Below are 16,407 nucleotides of genomic sequence, written 5' to 3'. Positions count from 1 at the left end.
CAGACCGAACGCGCCCCAGACACGATTTCCGGGAATCAACACAGGCCGAACGCGCCCAAGACACCATGTCCGAATGGCAAAACAGACCGAACACGCCCCAGACACCACGTTTGAATGGCAATATCACAGACCGAACACAACCCAGACATGATGTCCAAAGACGCCCCAGATACGATGTTTGAGTATCAATACAGGCCTAACACGCCCTGGAAGACACCATGTCTGAATGGCAACACAGACCGAACACGCTCCAGACACAATGTCCGAGTGTCAACTCAGTCCGAACACAACCCAGATGCCATGTTTGAATGGCCGAACACGCCCCAGACACGATGTCCCATTTGCAGCACAGGCCGAACACACCCAAGACATGATGTCCGAACACGCGCCAGACACGATGTCCGAGTGTCAATACAGGCCTAACACGCCCAAGACACCATGTCTGAATGGCAACACAGATCGAACGCGCCCCAGACACGATGTCCGAGTGTCAACTAAGATCCGAACACAACCCAGACACCATGTTTGAATGGCCGAACATGCCCCAGACACGATGTCCGATTGGCAGCACAGGCCGAACACACCGCAGACACGATGTCCAAACACGCCCCAGACACGATTTCCGGGTATCAACACAGGCCGAACACGCCCAAGACACCATGTCCGAATGGCAACACTGACCGAACACGCCCCAGACACCATGTTTGAATGGCAATATCACAGACCGAACACACCCCAGACATGATGTCCGAACACGCCCCAGACACGATGTCTGAGTATCAACACAGGCCGAACACGCCCAAGATACCATGTCTGAATGGCAACACAGACCGAACACGCCCCAGACACGATATCCGAGTGTCAACTCAGTCCGAACACAACCCAGATGCCATGTTTGAATGGCCGAACACGCCCCAGACACGATGTCCGATTGGCAGCACAGGCCGAACACACCCCAGACATGATGTCCAAACACGCCTCAGACACGATATCCGAGTATCAACACAGGCCGAACACGCCCAAGACACCATGTCCGAATGGCAACACAGACCGAACACGCCCCAGACACCATGTTTGAATGGCAATAGCACAGGCCGAACACGCCCAGACATGATGTCCGAACTCGCCGCAGACACGATGTCCGAGTGTCAACACAGGCCGACACGCCACCGACATAATGTCTGAATGGCAGCACAGGCCGAACACAACCCAGACATGATGTCGGAACACGCCCCAGACACGATGTGCGATTGGCAACACAGTCGCAACACCCCCCAGACACGATGTTAATAAGGTTAGTCATGTTTGAAATAACGTCAGTCTCTTGTTTGAAATAAGGATAGTCGTGTTAGAAATAAGGATAGTCATGTTTGATATAAGGATAGTCATGTTTGAAATAAGGTTATAGTCTCATGTTTGAAATGAGGATAGTCATGTTTGAAATAAGGATAGTCGCTATATATTCACTATGAGGTCAGTTGTAGTACCAGGTACGATTTCCCAGTGGTAACCCAGTCCGAACACATCCCAGATCCAGTCCGAACACATCCCAGACATGAAGTCCGAACTCGCCGCAGACACAAGCCCCAAATATTCCTGTCCTTGTCAAATGAGCCCAGCGGCAAACACAGGCGACCCGCAATAAATGCAAGGGACAGTAGTATTGGCCGAACTCATACATTAACTTTGAAACTCTAATTTAACAATACCGATCTTAATAGAAAGCTATTCCGGAAATACAATTTTAAAGCTGGCAGGTCAACGGAACCACCAAGAAATATTGTAGCCGTTCAGTCGTAGTCTTCGCTATCTGACTGAACGCGGCTAAGTTACTTCAGGTTCGACTGGACCCAGAGACACATTGCAGATTCGACGGATATATTACAACGAAGGCAGGCATAATAAACACATCAACACTTCCAATCCAATCCAAGACTTAACACAGTAACAACTCCACACAAAGACAATCCAAGACCAACACCATACCAAACCCCAACCCCATTCCAACTCTTTCCCAATACCGCATGCTACCCTACGCATGACTGGTCTTGCAACCAGATAGTCCGGAGTCATTATGGCTCCGGAACCGAGCGGTTACACATCCCCGTTCCCAGGTTGAGTGATCTAGTAGGAAAGATCACTCACAAGCGACAAGTGGGAGCACAAAAAGAAATAAAAAACAGAGTATAAAAATGGCAAGAATATGTACGGTACCAATAAATATGATCATGCAAAACTAGTTACAACGTCCTACAACCGTCAGTAATACAAAATTTCACAATATCCCCCAACAACGTAAAGACAGCCACCCCAATATCTTCAAAAGTTCACCCCACTGTCAACAATACGAAACAACAGATACAAAATCCACCAACAACGTTAAAGCAACCATTTGTCACAAACAGTTCCCCACATCATAACACCGTGCTTTACAACCAAGCCAACAACTGAAACAAAAACACGAGGTGTCAATACCCATTGACAATCGCAGTTCATTATCAAATCAAGCCACAGTTCTAATATGTCAACATCAGGGGCGTAGTCCAAGTCCGGTGTCAAATCCCAATGACCCATCATATCGCTCAAATATATCTCGAAGTATAAGCTTTACGGTGCGACGGCTCCTTTATATTCACATTGACACGTTCAATGGCCAGCTTACAGTCCACCAACGACTTCAAAGTACCAAATACATCTGATACATTCACTTCTCTACCAACCAAGTCCCAAAGCGAGTATTCGTTTCCAATTGACGATGCCACTGCAACACATTCATCTCCACAATCCTCAGCCAATTGTTCCTCCATCACACTCTTTCTTCACCATGACCATCATCATCATTTGTCTCGTCACACGATTTCAATGGTACCATGACAACCACGCAGTGGCGGCTCGTGACAATATCGGGTGGTGGGGCAAGGGCCCGCAAGCGACTTGTTATCAATATGACGTCACAGTAGCGTTTTTCAACGTTCATGATGGTCACATGAATTTCCCGTAAACAATGATTTTTAACGTAGGTGCCGCGAGAGGTTTGCCGGTGGCGTGACTTGAAGTGCGGTAACAAATGTTTTATTCATTGTTTTTTATTCAAATGATTATTTTACAAAATGTACGCGAACTAAGAATCGTTCCCATGCCACGAATCAATCATCAGGGTATCCTTAGTAGCATGCGTTATGATTTCGTGGTAGAGATTACGCAAGCGCCGAGTAAGACTATACCAAAAAATACACAGACCAACTACCTACAAAGAGCATTCGCATGACACCTTGTGGTGTTTTAATCGTTCCATGCTCAGCAATTCTGTAAAGTGCTGCAGCGCCTCCGACCCGATTTGTATATGGTAGGATTCTCGTCCCGAAAGCGAGCAAAACAAGGCGTTTTTATCCTCGCCTTAAGTAAGCCATTCATTTTTATCGAAATGCGCTGATGAAAAGGCACGAGTGCGTTTTCCTCCGGCGTATGATTGGACCAATGGGCAATTTCTAGGCTGATACGGACCTAGTCGCTTTACCTCTAATTTTTGCTCTAAAGGCAGCTGGCTAAACGGCGTACGGAGCAAAGATTCAACACGATTCATGTTCGCACTTGACCTGACTACTTATCTGCAGAAATGGAAATGACTATAAATCGAGAGATTGCGTATGCCTTACTGGAAAGGTCAACGAGTTCGGACACATATGCAATTGTTATCTCATAGATTGGACAAGGAAATGTCATATTGAATCCAAAACATCATTCTGAAGAACTACGGATAGCATCCTCGGAAATTCGGTCCCGGTACAGCTTGGGAGATTTTGACCTTGAGGCGGGAGATTGTCACACGACACATACGGCTTACGGTCTATAGTGTCTACTGTCTATATGTCTGCTGCAAAATCGCCTTCGGAAAATATATAACCGAATAAATACGTGGATGAAAGCCGAAAACTTGGTACACTGTTACATGAAATCATCGAGAAGTAGCCTCATGACCATTTTCGGTATGGTACACTGTCAAAATTAATACGAATTGATCAACGCCGAATTTTGCGTAAAATTTACTGAGGAATAGGCTGATCAAGCGATAAGCTGTTAGCCGCCATCGAAAACGAAACAGCTATCGCGCTTGACAGGGGTTGTAATTGTGAGCAAATGGCCCGAAGGCCACCATTCCACGGTGAAATTGACATTGGAGAATATAAAATAAAACTAAATATTTGAATGCAAACCGAGGATGTTAGTAAACTGTTTCATGATATCATCATCTCATCACCTATCTCAGTATGGAACACAGATACACCAGCTTTTGCGTGAAATCCGCAATGCGTTAGGTAGGCTAAGTGTCAGATCAGCGCACATCTCTACCATACTCGAACTTGATAACGAAATTGCTGCCCTAATCATTGAGTGCCAACCTTGAGACTTGGCACAGCGTTCGATACTAAAATCAAGACATACCATGTAAAAGCTCATGACGGATCTAGCTAAGGAGCATCGTTAAAATTAATGGAGACCAATACCGGCTCTGCGTGAAATATGTTTGCGATACATGACGGATCAGCACACACTCGACTTTGGAAACGGAATTACTACCCTAAACGTTGAGTAGAAACCCTGAAACTTAGGACAGTGTTAAATACCACCATCACGACATGACATACCAAGTTTCAAGAATTATCATGGTGTGAAACACCATCAAAATCGACCTATACCAGCAAAGGTCGACTCAACGCATATCACGGTATCCGAGTTCAGACATAGATACGATTGTTACATCACACCTTAGGGGCGACAGGCATATATGCCCCGGTTGCTCGGCCATTTTACGAATAGGAGAGAGTATATCACCGTTTCTTAATTGTGCGCGGCTTTGAGAGAATAGATAGTGAAAGCTTGTTATGAGCGCTACCGGGGCAAGCCCCGGCTAGGCATTCACAAAGCGAAAACACAGAAGAGAATTCGATTTTCGCAGAGACTTCGCTATGTATGGGCATTTGCAAGCGAAAGCACAAGAAGAACGCGGGTTTCGCTGTGATCTCGGTATATATTGTGCGCTGTGCGTCTATAAATGGTTAAATTGTTATTGAACAGAATTTTAGGTGGGGCAATGCCCCAGTTGCCCTATAGGACGAGCCGCCACTGCAACCACCTCTGATCCAATATCATCAACAGGAGCAGTAACAGTCTCTTCAGACACTGAATCCATTTTACTCTCAAATTCCACCTCTTCAACGTTCACAACAGCAACAGATATTCCAGCAGACGAGCATACCGACCCATGTACCAAGTCACCACGTGCGACATTATCCATTTTCCCAACAGCACGAGTGTCCAATAACTTCACAATTTGTCGTGCTTCCTTCCCAAGCATTCCTTTTGCTAACTTGTTAAAAAACCGTGCAAGTGCAACTTCTTCTTTCCTCTTCAATAAATGACTTTTTGCAAGTCCACCGCATCCGTCTCCTACATCAAGCGGCATCTCTATACCGGATCCAGCATCAGGGTGCGTGCTCGCCATTTGTAGCCGTTCGGTCGTAGTCTTCGCTATCTAACTGAATGCGGCTAAGTTACTTCAGGTTCGACTGGACCCAGAGACACATTGCAGATTCGGCGGAAATATTACAACGACGGCAGGCACAATAAACACATCAATACTTCCAATCCAATCCAAGACTTAACACAGTTACAACTCTACACAAAGATACTCCAAGACCAACTCCATGCGAAAACCCCAACCCCATTCCAACTCTTTCCCAATACCGCATGCTACCCTACGCATGACTGGTCTTGCAACCAGATAGTCCGGAGTCGTTATGGCTCCGGAACTGAGCGGTTACAATATAGATAACTAAGGTAAACCGTAGATGCGACACTAACGGGCGTCACGCTCTGATGACTGTCTATGCCGCTCGATTTGTTTTGCTGGGAGCTTGTGGAAGAGGATGTTAATTTCTGCATTTGAATAGGAATATCTATCCATGAGGTTAGTTAAGCGAGTAGCTACTCCGTGTGGTTACTAACCAAGGTTATTTGGTTGATGCTACATAATCAGTGCTAGAGAGACGGGCAAGTGTTTACAATTTTAAAGCCATCAAATACGGCTATACGGTACATGACTACATGAGAATTGTTAATATACAATATACTCTCTACAGGGATTCGAATAATTGTGGGTATCGTTGTAAATTTTCGGAATGGCTGATGTAGGCGAATTTGATTGGGAATCACTTCTGACTGACGATGTGATCCAAGATCTGTTGTACAATGACATGGAGGACGGTGGAGGAAATGAAGCACCAGCTAGCAAAATTGGGAAAAGCACGAGAGCCATCCTTTTCGATTCTAGTCTGCCTGCTGACTTCATTCAGCAAGTCAGTAGTGCACTAACACTTTCTGAATTTGGAAAGCAGAAGATTGATGGATTTTGGCGCGAATTTGTATCGAAACCAGAATCAGCAACTGTGATACGACATTATCCAACTGAAGCAGTTCACGCACAGGACTACTTCAATGAAAATATATCTAGGATTGAGGCGTCAAAGTTTCTTCTAGACACAATGAAATTAATGATAATGAAGGGTTCGGTCAAAGAAGATGAAACTAAAGGTGGTTCAATTCAGCAATTTGAGAGTGAAACTCTTGAGTACATTGCTGGGTACACTTTGAACAAGGCACGAGGACCTCCTGGACGTGAGCGCTTTCGTTTCGACATTGTGAAGCTGCTGTGCAACGACCAACCGCGTGGCTCCTTTATTTCATTTATGGAGAGGAAGGCTGGGTGTTTAATGTATCCTACAGAAGAGTATATGTTTTACGTGGAACATGTTTATCTGACATTCTGTAAAGAAGCCAACCGTCACCCATCTTTCATCAATTTCGAAAATGCCAAAATCTCCATTTTCAGTGGTCAGTACTATGAATCTTTTATTCATAGGGTTTACGACCTGTGTGTAGAGGATGCATCTGAGTTGGATATAAGACAGCTCGTCACTTACGTAACATCATTGATGATCCGAGTTTTTTCACACAGCTTCGCAAAGAGACTGTTTGAACGTCTGCACGATAAAGTGACTACCGGAGCAGTTTCACTCCGCAGTCAGCTATCGCAATAGGTGATGAGAAGGTAGCATCTCTCTCACCAATTTCCATTACAAAGTTCAACACTTAGTCAATTTCTACATTTTGAGTTGACGACAAGATGATTTTATTGACTTTGTATCACTTTCCTTGCAACATGATACTGTGCCTACTGTTCCTTTCAAAAGATGCCGACTAGATTTTTTTTTACGTCGTAGCACTTCCTTGCAATATAAGACTGTGCCTACCGTACTACTTCTTTCAATGAGTCCCAACATTCCAAGTCAAAATGCAATTAGTTCCAATTAAAAAACAGTAGCTAGCACTATAGATTCTCGGGCCTACTGACGCATGCCACTTCATTGATTTGTCAGTTTCAATTTGTCTGCTTACTATTCTTTCGGTGTTCTGTTCATGCCTCGTATACAGGCTACATGCTCTAGACCAGTGGTTCCCAACCTTTTTCGTCATTTCTCTGACTCAGGTCATTTCGCGCCATTGCCATGACCTGACTCGAGACTCAGACGGCCAAGACCGACGTTTTAAATTGTAATTTTGAAGACTAGTAAAGTAATCAAATCGCGCTATTGGGATCGATGTCATCGAACAGAGTTATAAAAAGTGGGTTTAACAAGACGTTAACTCGAAACTGAACAGTCACTTGAAAATGACTCGACTTGATGCAAAACTTCAAGTGACTCGACTTGATGCAAAACTGAGTGAACAGGCTTGGTTACAACCCTGGCAATCGCCTCTTTGTTATTTTCGCCTGCCAAATCGCCTCACGGTTGGCGATATCGCCCGCGTTGGGAACCACTGCTTTAGACGAAGTGGGGTTGCTGATGAAAAGACTGCTACAAGTTACGACGACACCTTCCTATCTTTAACACTCAAGCGTCAACTTTTACAACACCTTCCTATCTTTAACACTCAAGCGCTAACTTTTACAAGAATGGATAAAACTGGACAGAAGATATATTTGTAAAATCGCATTGTATTGCTCAATTGTTCATATGAGGTACGAATAAAAAAAAAACTAACAAAATATGACTACCGTTTCGAGAACTTCGTTTTGTTTTTGTTGTTGAAGATAGCCGATCGTTTAATCACCTTGCTTTGTGTAAGGTGATTTATGCCATAGGCAGCCTGGCCAATATCGGGATTTTGACAGCGTCTGCCACGTTGCCTCTGAGAAATTAGGATTTTGTTAACATATTATTGCATAGTTGGCTACTAACCAAACCAAATTCCCGAAGAATGCTTCCAAAACATCCTGGGTGAATGTGCCAAGAGCCACACGAGGCATCTGCCGCAACAACTGCTCGCACAGCCCTATCAAACTACGCGAGGTGAAGATAAGACCCTCCATTGTTGGCAGGGCCATCATCCTCTTGGGCTCTTTACGAGCTTCAGAGTCCTTCTGTAACAAAAACCTTGAGGTTGGAATCGCAATCAACAGGTATAGTGTATTTAGTCTACTTTCCAATTTTCGAGTTTGTCCGCAAACTCACGAAGGGCACTTATCCTACTATCCCCCATATTGTAAATGGGATAGTTGACCCTGCATGTTACTATGTGGAACCACCTGTCAAAAATCCAGTTACTTTAGACAGTAGCCTACAAAACACAATAAATTTGTGTACTCATCATACTGGTACATCATCAAAATGAAATCAGCTGTTCCATTATGCTCCATTTGCCTCAGACCATGAGCTACTCTTTCGGATAGGACACCCATTGCCAGCGCCACGTTCATCTACAAACGAAATATGGTACATGGGTCACTCGAAACAAAATTCATCCAACACTGAGTGGTCACATACTTTTGACCGTGGATTCAACTTTACATGTGCCCTAGTTAGTCCAGATTGGTAGAGGACAAGGCTGGTAGATTCAGTTTTGTAAAGGTCTAAAACATGACTCCATAATATATCCTTGCCCTTGCCATCAATATTCATGTATCTTGATCCCCCACTCCTCGACGAGAGCAAAGAATTCCTGGCAGTCTGCAAATAAGAGTGTCACAAATTTTACGTTTCATGCTATCCTATAAAAAATATGCTCACCTTGAGAAGATGCGGGGGATCAGAGCACAGGTATATGAGCCTGTCCGGGGCATAAATGTTCGGTGCTGTGAACGCTTTATCCAATCTCCAAAATATTCAATTTGACCATATCTAAAGCTCATTCACTATATACCCCAAGTTGTGTTAGGGATGCCATACTAAATACTTTGGATAGCTTAGAAAATTTTAGGGACTCTAAATTAAGTACCAATCATATAAAGCCAACATTTTCCAAAAATCAAGTAGAACAAATTAAACAAATCGCAAGTAGAAGAGACCTAGTTATTAATATTTCGGATAAAAATTTAGGTTTCTGCATGAATTCGACCAATTGGTACATTAATGAATCCATTAGACAATTAAAACAGAGCATTTACACCCCTATTCAACTTTGCTTAGAAACAATTTTAGATAAGGCCCTCAGTGATAGGAAAACTATTACTGAGAAACATGCAGAAACCTTAGGATCATTGAACGTTGCGTTTTTAGAACTTAGAACTAAGGAAAACTGCCACATCCCTCTTTTCAACCTTTTGCCCAAACCCCATAAATTAGGACTAGGACCATTCAATCATAAAGACGAACCAAAACTTAAAGGCAGACCCATCATTTCGGCTCACTCTTGGATTACTGTAGAACCCGGCAAACTTTTAGGCAATATCCTGACAGAGTGGAAGAACGATTACATCGAACACCTCGAGAGCAATGGCATTACACCCACACTAACAAAGAACAGCCACGACATCGCAACCGCTCTCGATAACACAAAGATTACCAGCGCGCCGTTCAACACCCAAATTGTTACCTTTGATTTCGAATCCTTATACACAAACATAAGAAATGAGGACGTCATGTATGCCTTTAATCAACTTAAAAGCGCCCTCACCATCCCGCATCCAATCTTCAGCCTTGCTATCGATCTTTTCCTCTTTTGCCAAGACCTTTGCTACTTCTCCTCTGCTGATAACCTGTACATTCAAAAAGATGGATTAGCAATGGGAAGTTATTACTCCGCCCAATCCGCTGACCTCACCCTCGCCATTTTTGAAGAAAATTTGATTTCCCAAATCTCCACAACTTGGCCGCTTCTCTTGTTCCGTCGTTATCTAGACGACGGAATCATTATTACCAACACCAACCCATCCCACCTTCCCTACTTTACCCAATATATCACCCAAATTTACCCTAAACATTTCAAAATTACCTTTGAATGCAACCCTATCCGCAACCATTTCCTCGACCTCACCCTCCGATTTGATCAAAGAACCCTAAAAAAGGGATTGATCGGCTACAATACTTATTTCAAACCCGCCTCCCTCTACTCCTACATCCCTTTCAACTCCAACCACCCCGCCCACACCTACACAGGCATAATAACCACCGAACTCACCCGCTACCATCGAACCAATTCGGAACCCCACTACCTCCAAAACACCATCCAGCGATTTCGAAGACGACTTATTAGATTAGGATACCCCACCCGACTTCTTAGATTAGGACTTAAATTACCCAGGCTCAGAAAAAATAAAAAACGGACCATCCTCACCATTTCGACCTTTACCACGTACCCATACTCCAAAACTTTCGACCATAGGGAACATATTCGGCGCATTACCCAACCCTCCTATCCGTTCCCCTTCCGCATCGGTTTCAGCTCCAGAAAGAAACTAAAACAATATTTAACAAAAAATAGACTGATTCACCAGAAAATGAAGGAAGCAATGAAGAGCAGGAAAGTTATAAAGAGGTTTAGCACTCCTTGGAAGCAGGATTGAGCTATATATACTTTTTTTTTTTTTTTTTTTTTCTGTCCAACCACTAGTGCTACATACCATTTCACACTATATTTCTAGATACCGTATTCATTTTATAATGCTTGTTCCAATATATAATTATATTGTTACTCTTTCTGTTTAATATATGTTTATATACACTGAGTCGACTCTTTCTTGTTGGTTGCCAGTAAATTCGGCCCTCGGTAATTTCGGCCAGTGAATTTGGCCATGACCTTAACACTAATCCTAACTCTAACCTAACCCTAATCCTAACCTAACCCAAATCCTAACCTAACCCAAATCCTAACCTAACCCTAACCCTAACCTAACCCTAATCCTAACCTAATCCTAACCCAAATCATAACCCTAACCTAACCCTAACGCTAATCCTAACCCTAAACCTAACCCCTAACCTCCAAATTGCTTGATATTATTATGATTGTGTAATGTGGTACACATAACCAATTCACCTTCTACTACAGGACAAGAAAAGATTCCACACGATCTTCTTCCTGCACTTTCCCCGCACGCACACACAGATATCTGTCTTCTTCTTCCACAGATCTCTTTGCCAGCACCCCTGGTTTTACTCTTTCTTTATATATCCTGTAATTTAAATACCAATTGAGCTCACACTGATACACTATACACAAACACTAACTCATAACCGCATGGCATACCCAGCCTTCATTTCACAACCCTAACCTACCACAGAGTATAATATCCTTAACATAACTCTAACCCACTATCTCATTATATCAACCACAAACCATAGGCCTAATACAAAACCCTATATTACATCTATATTTTGTATATATATAAAAACAAATTAACTTACATATCACCGTTGATAAAGATGCACCGCTGTAGAACTCGATCAAAGAAAGGAATTTCCCATCAGACTGCTTCCATGTGCCACAAACTCAACCAGCCAAGCATAACATACGCTAATTACTACGAGCCATATTCTAGAACACTAATAAGAATGCATTATGACGTCACAACCATATTATTCGGTCGTCAACAACTACGGTAAACATAAGATTTACAAATTAAAAAATCAGTATACTTCTACTTGTCATCGCCTACAGCTACGAATTACAGCTACGCTCAGCCATTATCGCTATCCCAACCATCATATCAACAAATCCAAGGTTCGTTTTTATTACCCATTACCTAAATAATTGATCATTAAATGACTTTAAGTTATTATATATTTTATTTGCATCAATTTCTGTTATACTCACCTTATATGCATGATGTAAATATACACTTTACTTCTATCTATCTTATCATTTTATATCCTTTTCGTAATACAGCACTATGGATATTACTCCCAAATTATATAAAAAAACGCAACTGCTCCTTCGGGTGTAAGCATTACCGGTTATTTGCGACAGAAAAGGAGAGGCTAAGGCCCTACCTACATCTTTATACCCCTGACGACGTAAGGTGCTATGGTAGAGTTGCTTTGGAACGAGTCAATATCCATTTTACTATATTCATTCCCTCTGCTTATATTATGTTTTCACGAATTTATATCTGTTTTGTTTCATTTTTATGCATATAAATATATCTGCTTGCAACGAACAACACTTTCATACTCAAATTCTGTACCACATGGAACCCATATATCCTTTTGTTGAATATCTACTACGTCAGATATCTATACTACAACTCCTTCACTTAATTACATCTTACCCTTTCCACTACTTTTCCAGATTTTATGTTACATGATATCAACCCAAAACATCCAATCTTTGAATTCTTGTCGGTAGGGTCAAGCCCGCCTATGACATCTTACCGAGGAAGATCCTATCGTAAAACACCAGAACGTCTTGTTAACCAAATTGCTATACGACATATAAAACGCATTCTATATAAACCATGACAAGGAATCTGGTGGATCCATTCGCGGAAGCCCTAGACTGCGCCCTTGCGGGCGCAGTTCTTTCAAGCTTTTACCGCTATGCTGCCTTCGGCAGCTTACAACGGTTTACCTTAGTTATCTATAGTTACAATATAGTCGTCCAAGTCTGAAATCTGAAAATCGGCATTGTTCCGAATGATCGCTCGATAAAATTCCCATTATCATGGTCAATTATTCATTCGGACATGGTGTCTTGGGCGTGTTCGGCCTGTGTTGATACTCGGACATCGTGTCTGGCGCGCGTTCGGACATTATGTCAGGGGTGAGATCGGCCATTCAAACATGGTGTCTGGTTTGTGTTCGGACTGAGTTGACACTCATCGGACATCATGTCTGGGGGGTGTTCGGCCTGTGCTGCCATTCAGACGTGGTGTCTTGGGCGTGTTCGGCCTGTGTTGATACTCGGACATCGTGTCTGAGGCGTGTTTGGACATCATGACTGGGGTGTGTTCGGCCTGTGCTGCCAATCGGACATCTTGTCTGGGGCGTGTTCGGCCATTCAAACATGGTATCTGGGTTGTGTTCGGACTGAGTTGACACTCGGACATTGTGTCTGGGGTGTTTGCGGTCTGTGTTGCCATTCAGACATGGTGTCTTTGGCGTATTAGGCCTGTATTGACACTCGGACATCGTGTCTGGCGCGTGTTTGGATATCATGTCAGGGGTGTGTTCGGCCTGTGCTGCCAATCGGACATCGTGTCTGGGGCGTGTTCGGTCTGTGTTGCCATCTATACATGGAGTCTTGGAGAGAGAGAGAGATATGATATTCTTTCTCGCCTGCACCATCGAGATGCTTTGGCGACGGAGTTGCGATACGGCCCCATGAGGTCATCTAGTCTGCGCCCCCGTTTTTTTTCTCCTCCATGCTATCCGTGATTGCTGAGCGCCTAGCAGGATAGCTGCGGATACCATTTTTCGAGTCTTTGGTATGACCCGGCCGGGGATCGAACCCACGACCTACCGCTCGAGAAGCCGGACGCATAACCATTACACCAGTGGTTCTTAACCTTGCCCCCAGCGCCCCCCAGGGGGCGCTGGCGATGTTGAAGGGGGGCGGAAACGCTCAGGGGGCGATATGGGGGGCGCTGGGCTCAGGGGGCGGTATGGGGGGCGCTGGAGAAAAATGGTTTCGCAGTATAGATGATGTGGTGATAGGACATATCCTTAATGAGTATTCAGAGCAAATTAACACCGAAAACTTCGTTACATATAGCCTTCAAAATACATATAGGTTTAATTGTCCATGGGCGCCTAAATGACTGACACCGAATGTTCCTGTCTTGGCAATCTGAACCCCAGAAGACGAATTCCATCTGGCAGGGAAAAATTATATGTCAGTGAAGAAATATCAATCTGAAATCGTGTGCGTCTTTTAGTTTAGTACGATTGGGCGACAGGGATATTCCTGTTGGGCGATATCCCCGTTGAGCGATTCTATATTTTTTTGATATTGCAGACAGGGGGTCACGAAATAACATCATGCAACGAAGTGATACCAACGGGTTTGCCCGCCCAAATATGTTTAATTATTAGTAACGGGCCCTACAGTTTCCAAGAAACCTCACAATGTTCGCTTTAAGTTTTGATGAGTCTGCGCACACTCAAAAACTCACTGCGCTGACCCTTGGACAACAGTGCGTAACGACTAAAAAAAGGTAATAACTCCGGATTTGTTGTGCGCAACGTAGATTTTCTGTGTGCAGAGACCGTGTCAGCACTGCGCACGTGCGCAGCTTAGAGGGAACATTGCGCCTCACTCAGCTCTACCGGTAAATGTGTTTACGTGAGCAGGGAGAGGATCAAATTTGATCTCAAATTACATGCAATTCCCGATGATATTGACCAATTCAATCATTAATTAGTGAAATTTTTCGCACTTCGCGCGAATAGCAGCCTCAGTAAATGGACACCCAATGTAGATACCTAATAGGCTATCAGCAAATAACGGACAGCCTAATGGGGGTATGGGAGTGAATTCCCCCGAAAGTTTGGTTTATCACCCGACGGGGGCCCAGGACCAACGTTTTTTGTGGGGTGGCTGACGAAGTGCTGTTACGGCCCTGGTAACGAATAATTGTACCTGCGGGCACGCCCGAATATGTTTAATTATTAATTACGTGCCCTTTATTTTCCTATACAACAGCTCACTCAATGCTACTGGTAAATCTGATTACGTGGGCTGAGAGGATAAAAAGTTTATAGCGACTTATATATGTAATTACCACCTATTCATTCATGCATTATGGAAAATTTTCGTGCCTAGGGCGACCAGGCCACACAAACTTTGCTGATCATCAAAATCACGATATGGGATTCGTGGGGGCGAAGCCCTCAGAAGTTCGGTTTATCACTCGTTTTTAGGGGGGTTAACGAAGTGCTGTTACGGCCCTTCCTCTTACTCATTGTCTTTATTACATTCCTCACAATATGAAGTTGGGGGGGCGCTGGAGCACGATAACTGTTGAAAGGGGGCGCTGGGAGAAAAAAGGTTAAGAACCACTGCATTACACTATCTCGCTCTCGCTCTTGGGCGTGTTAGGCCTGTATTGACACTCGTACATCGTGTCTGGCGCGTGTTTGAACATCATGTCTGGGGTGTGTTCGGCCTGTGCTGCCAATCGGACATCGTGTCTGGGGCGTGTTCGGACATCATGTCTGGGGTGTGTTAGGACTGTGTTGACGCTAGGTCATCGTGTCTGGGGCGTGTTCGGACATCATGTCCGGGATGTGTTCGGACTGGGAAGTCGTGCCTGGTACTGCAACTGACTTTATAGTGAATATAGCGACTATCCTTATTTCAAACATGACTATCCTTATTTCTGACATGACTATCCTCATTTCAAACATGAGACTGACCTCATTTCAAACAATTCTGACCTATTTCAAACAAATCGAACCAACGCTCCAAAGGCACGGTACTATACTTCTACTCGTACTTCAGTACATATTTGTGTGGCTTCTTTGTGAGTACGGTAACTTTCTTGACTACTTTGACACCTGTGTTTGGATATTTTGCAAGAATAAGTAGGCTTAAATTCTCTCTCGGCAATGGTTGAATTCACTATCTTGCTTAGATATATCTGGATAATCAATAACATACGACCTAAATTAGAACAACACAATCAACATGAAGTGGAAATTTGCGCTTTTCATCTCTATTGTGATGTCGAACTGCATCCAGTCCACACTATCTCAGGGTGAGTGATCAAAGATTTATTTAGTTCCTTTTTTAAGACATAAACCTTAATTCTGACCGAATTGTCGAAATTTGAACAATTGGGTAAGTTGGAATTTCTCTATAGTTATGTAGGCTATTCGGCACTTCTTCGATAGTAGGTAGACATCGAAAAGTGTTCACCATGATCACCAATAAATGTTTCCCATGAACACGAATAAAAATTTATAAACGTCTAAATGAATTGTTGTTTTTTGTGTCTTTGGAGAGACGGATATTAGGGTCGGGTTGGGGGGGTATTAGGATTTGGGAAAGAGGGATATTAGGGCTTAGGGGAAATTAGGGTTATGGAAAGGGGGATATTAGGGTTTGGAAAAGAGGGATATTAAGGTTTGAGGA

The 16,407-nt window shown here is 43.5% G+C and overlaps 1 protein-coding gene across 3 annotated transcripts in view; it reads left to right on the top strand.

Moving 5' to 3' along the window:
* LOC145439804 (uncharacterized) overlaps positions 1-16,407 on the top strand; it is a 291,614-nt gene that overhangs the window by 252,077 nt on the left and 23,130 nt on the right. For 2 of the 3 annotated variants that reach the window (XM_080317445.1, XM_080317444.1), the window contains exon 1: positions 15,887-16,030. The exons of the other annotated variant lie outside the window; for it this stretch is intronic. In XM_080317445.1, coding sequence (XP_080173571.1) covers positions 15,961-16,030 — 70 coding nt within the window. In that variant the 5' untranslated portion in view covers positions 15,887-15,960. Of the gene's footprint in view, positions 1-15,886; positions 16,031-16,407 lie in introns of those variants that run through there. 3 annotated transcript variants of the gene reach the window in all.

Source organism: Botryllus schlosseri, chromosome 5 (assembly GCF_051294905.1).
Source record: "Botryllus schlosseri isolate E-star chromosome 5, Bs_hap1, whole genome shotgun sequence".
In the NCBI taxonomy this organism is placed as follows: domain Eukaryota; kingdom Metazoa; phylum Chordata; class Ascidiacea; order Stolidobranchia; family Styelidae; genus Botryllus; species Botryllus schlosseri.
Note: the sequence above shows the minus strand (reverse complement) of the source record. Positions and strands in the feature narration are given on the sequence as shown.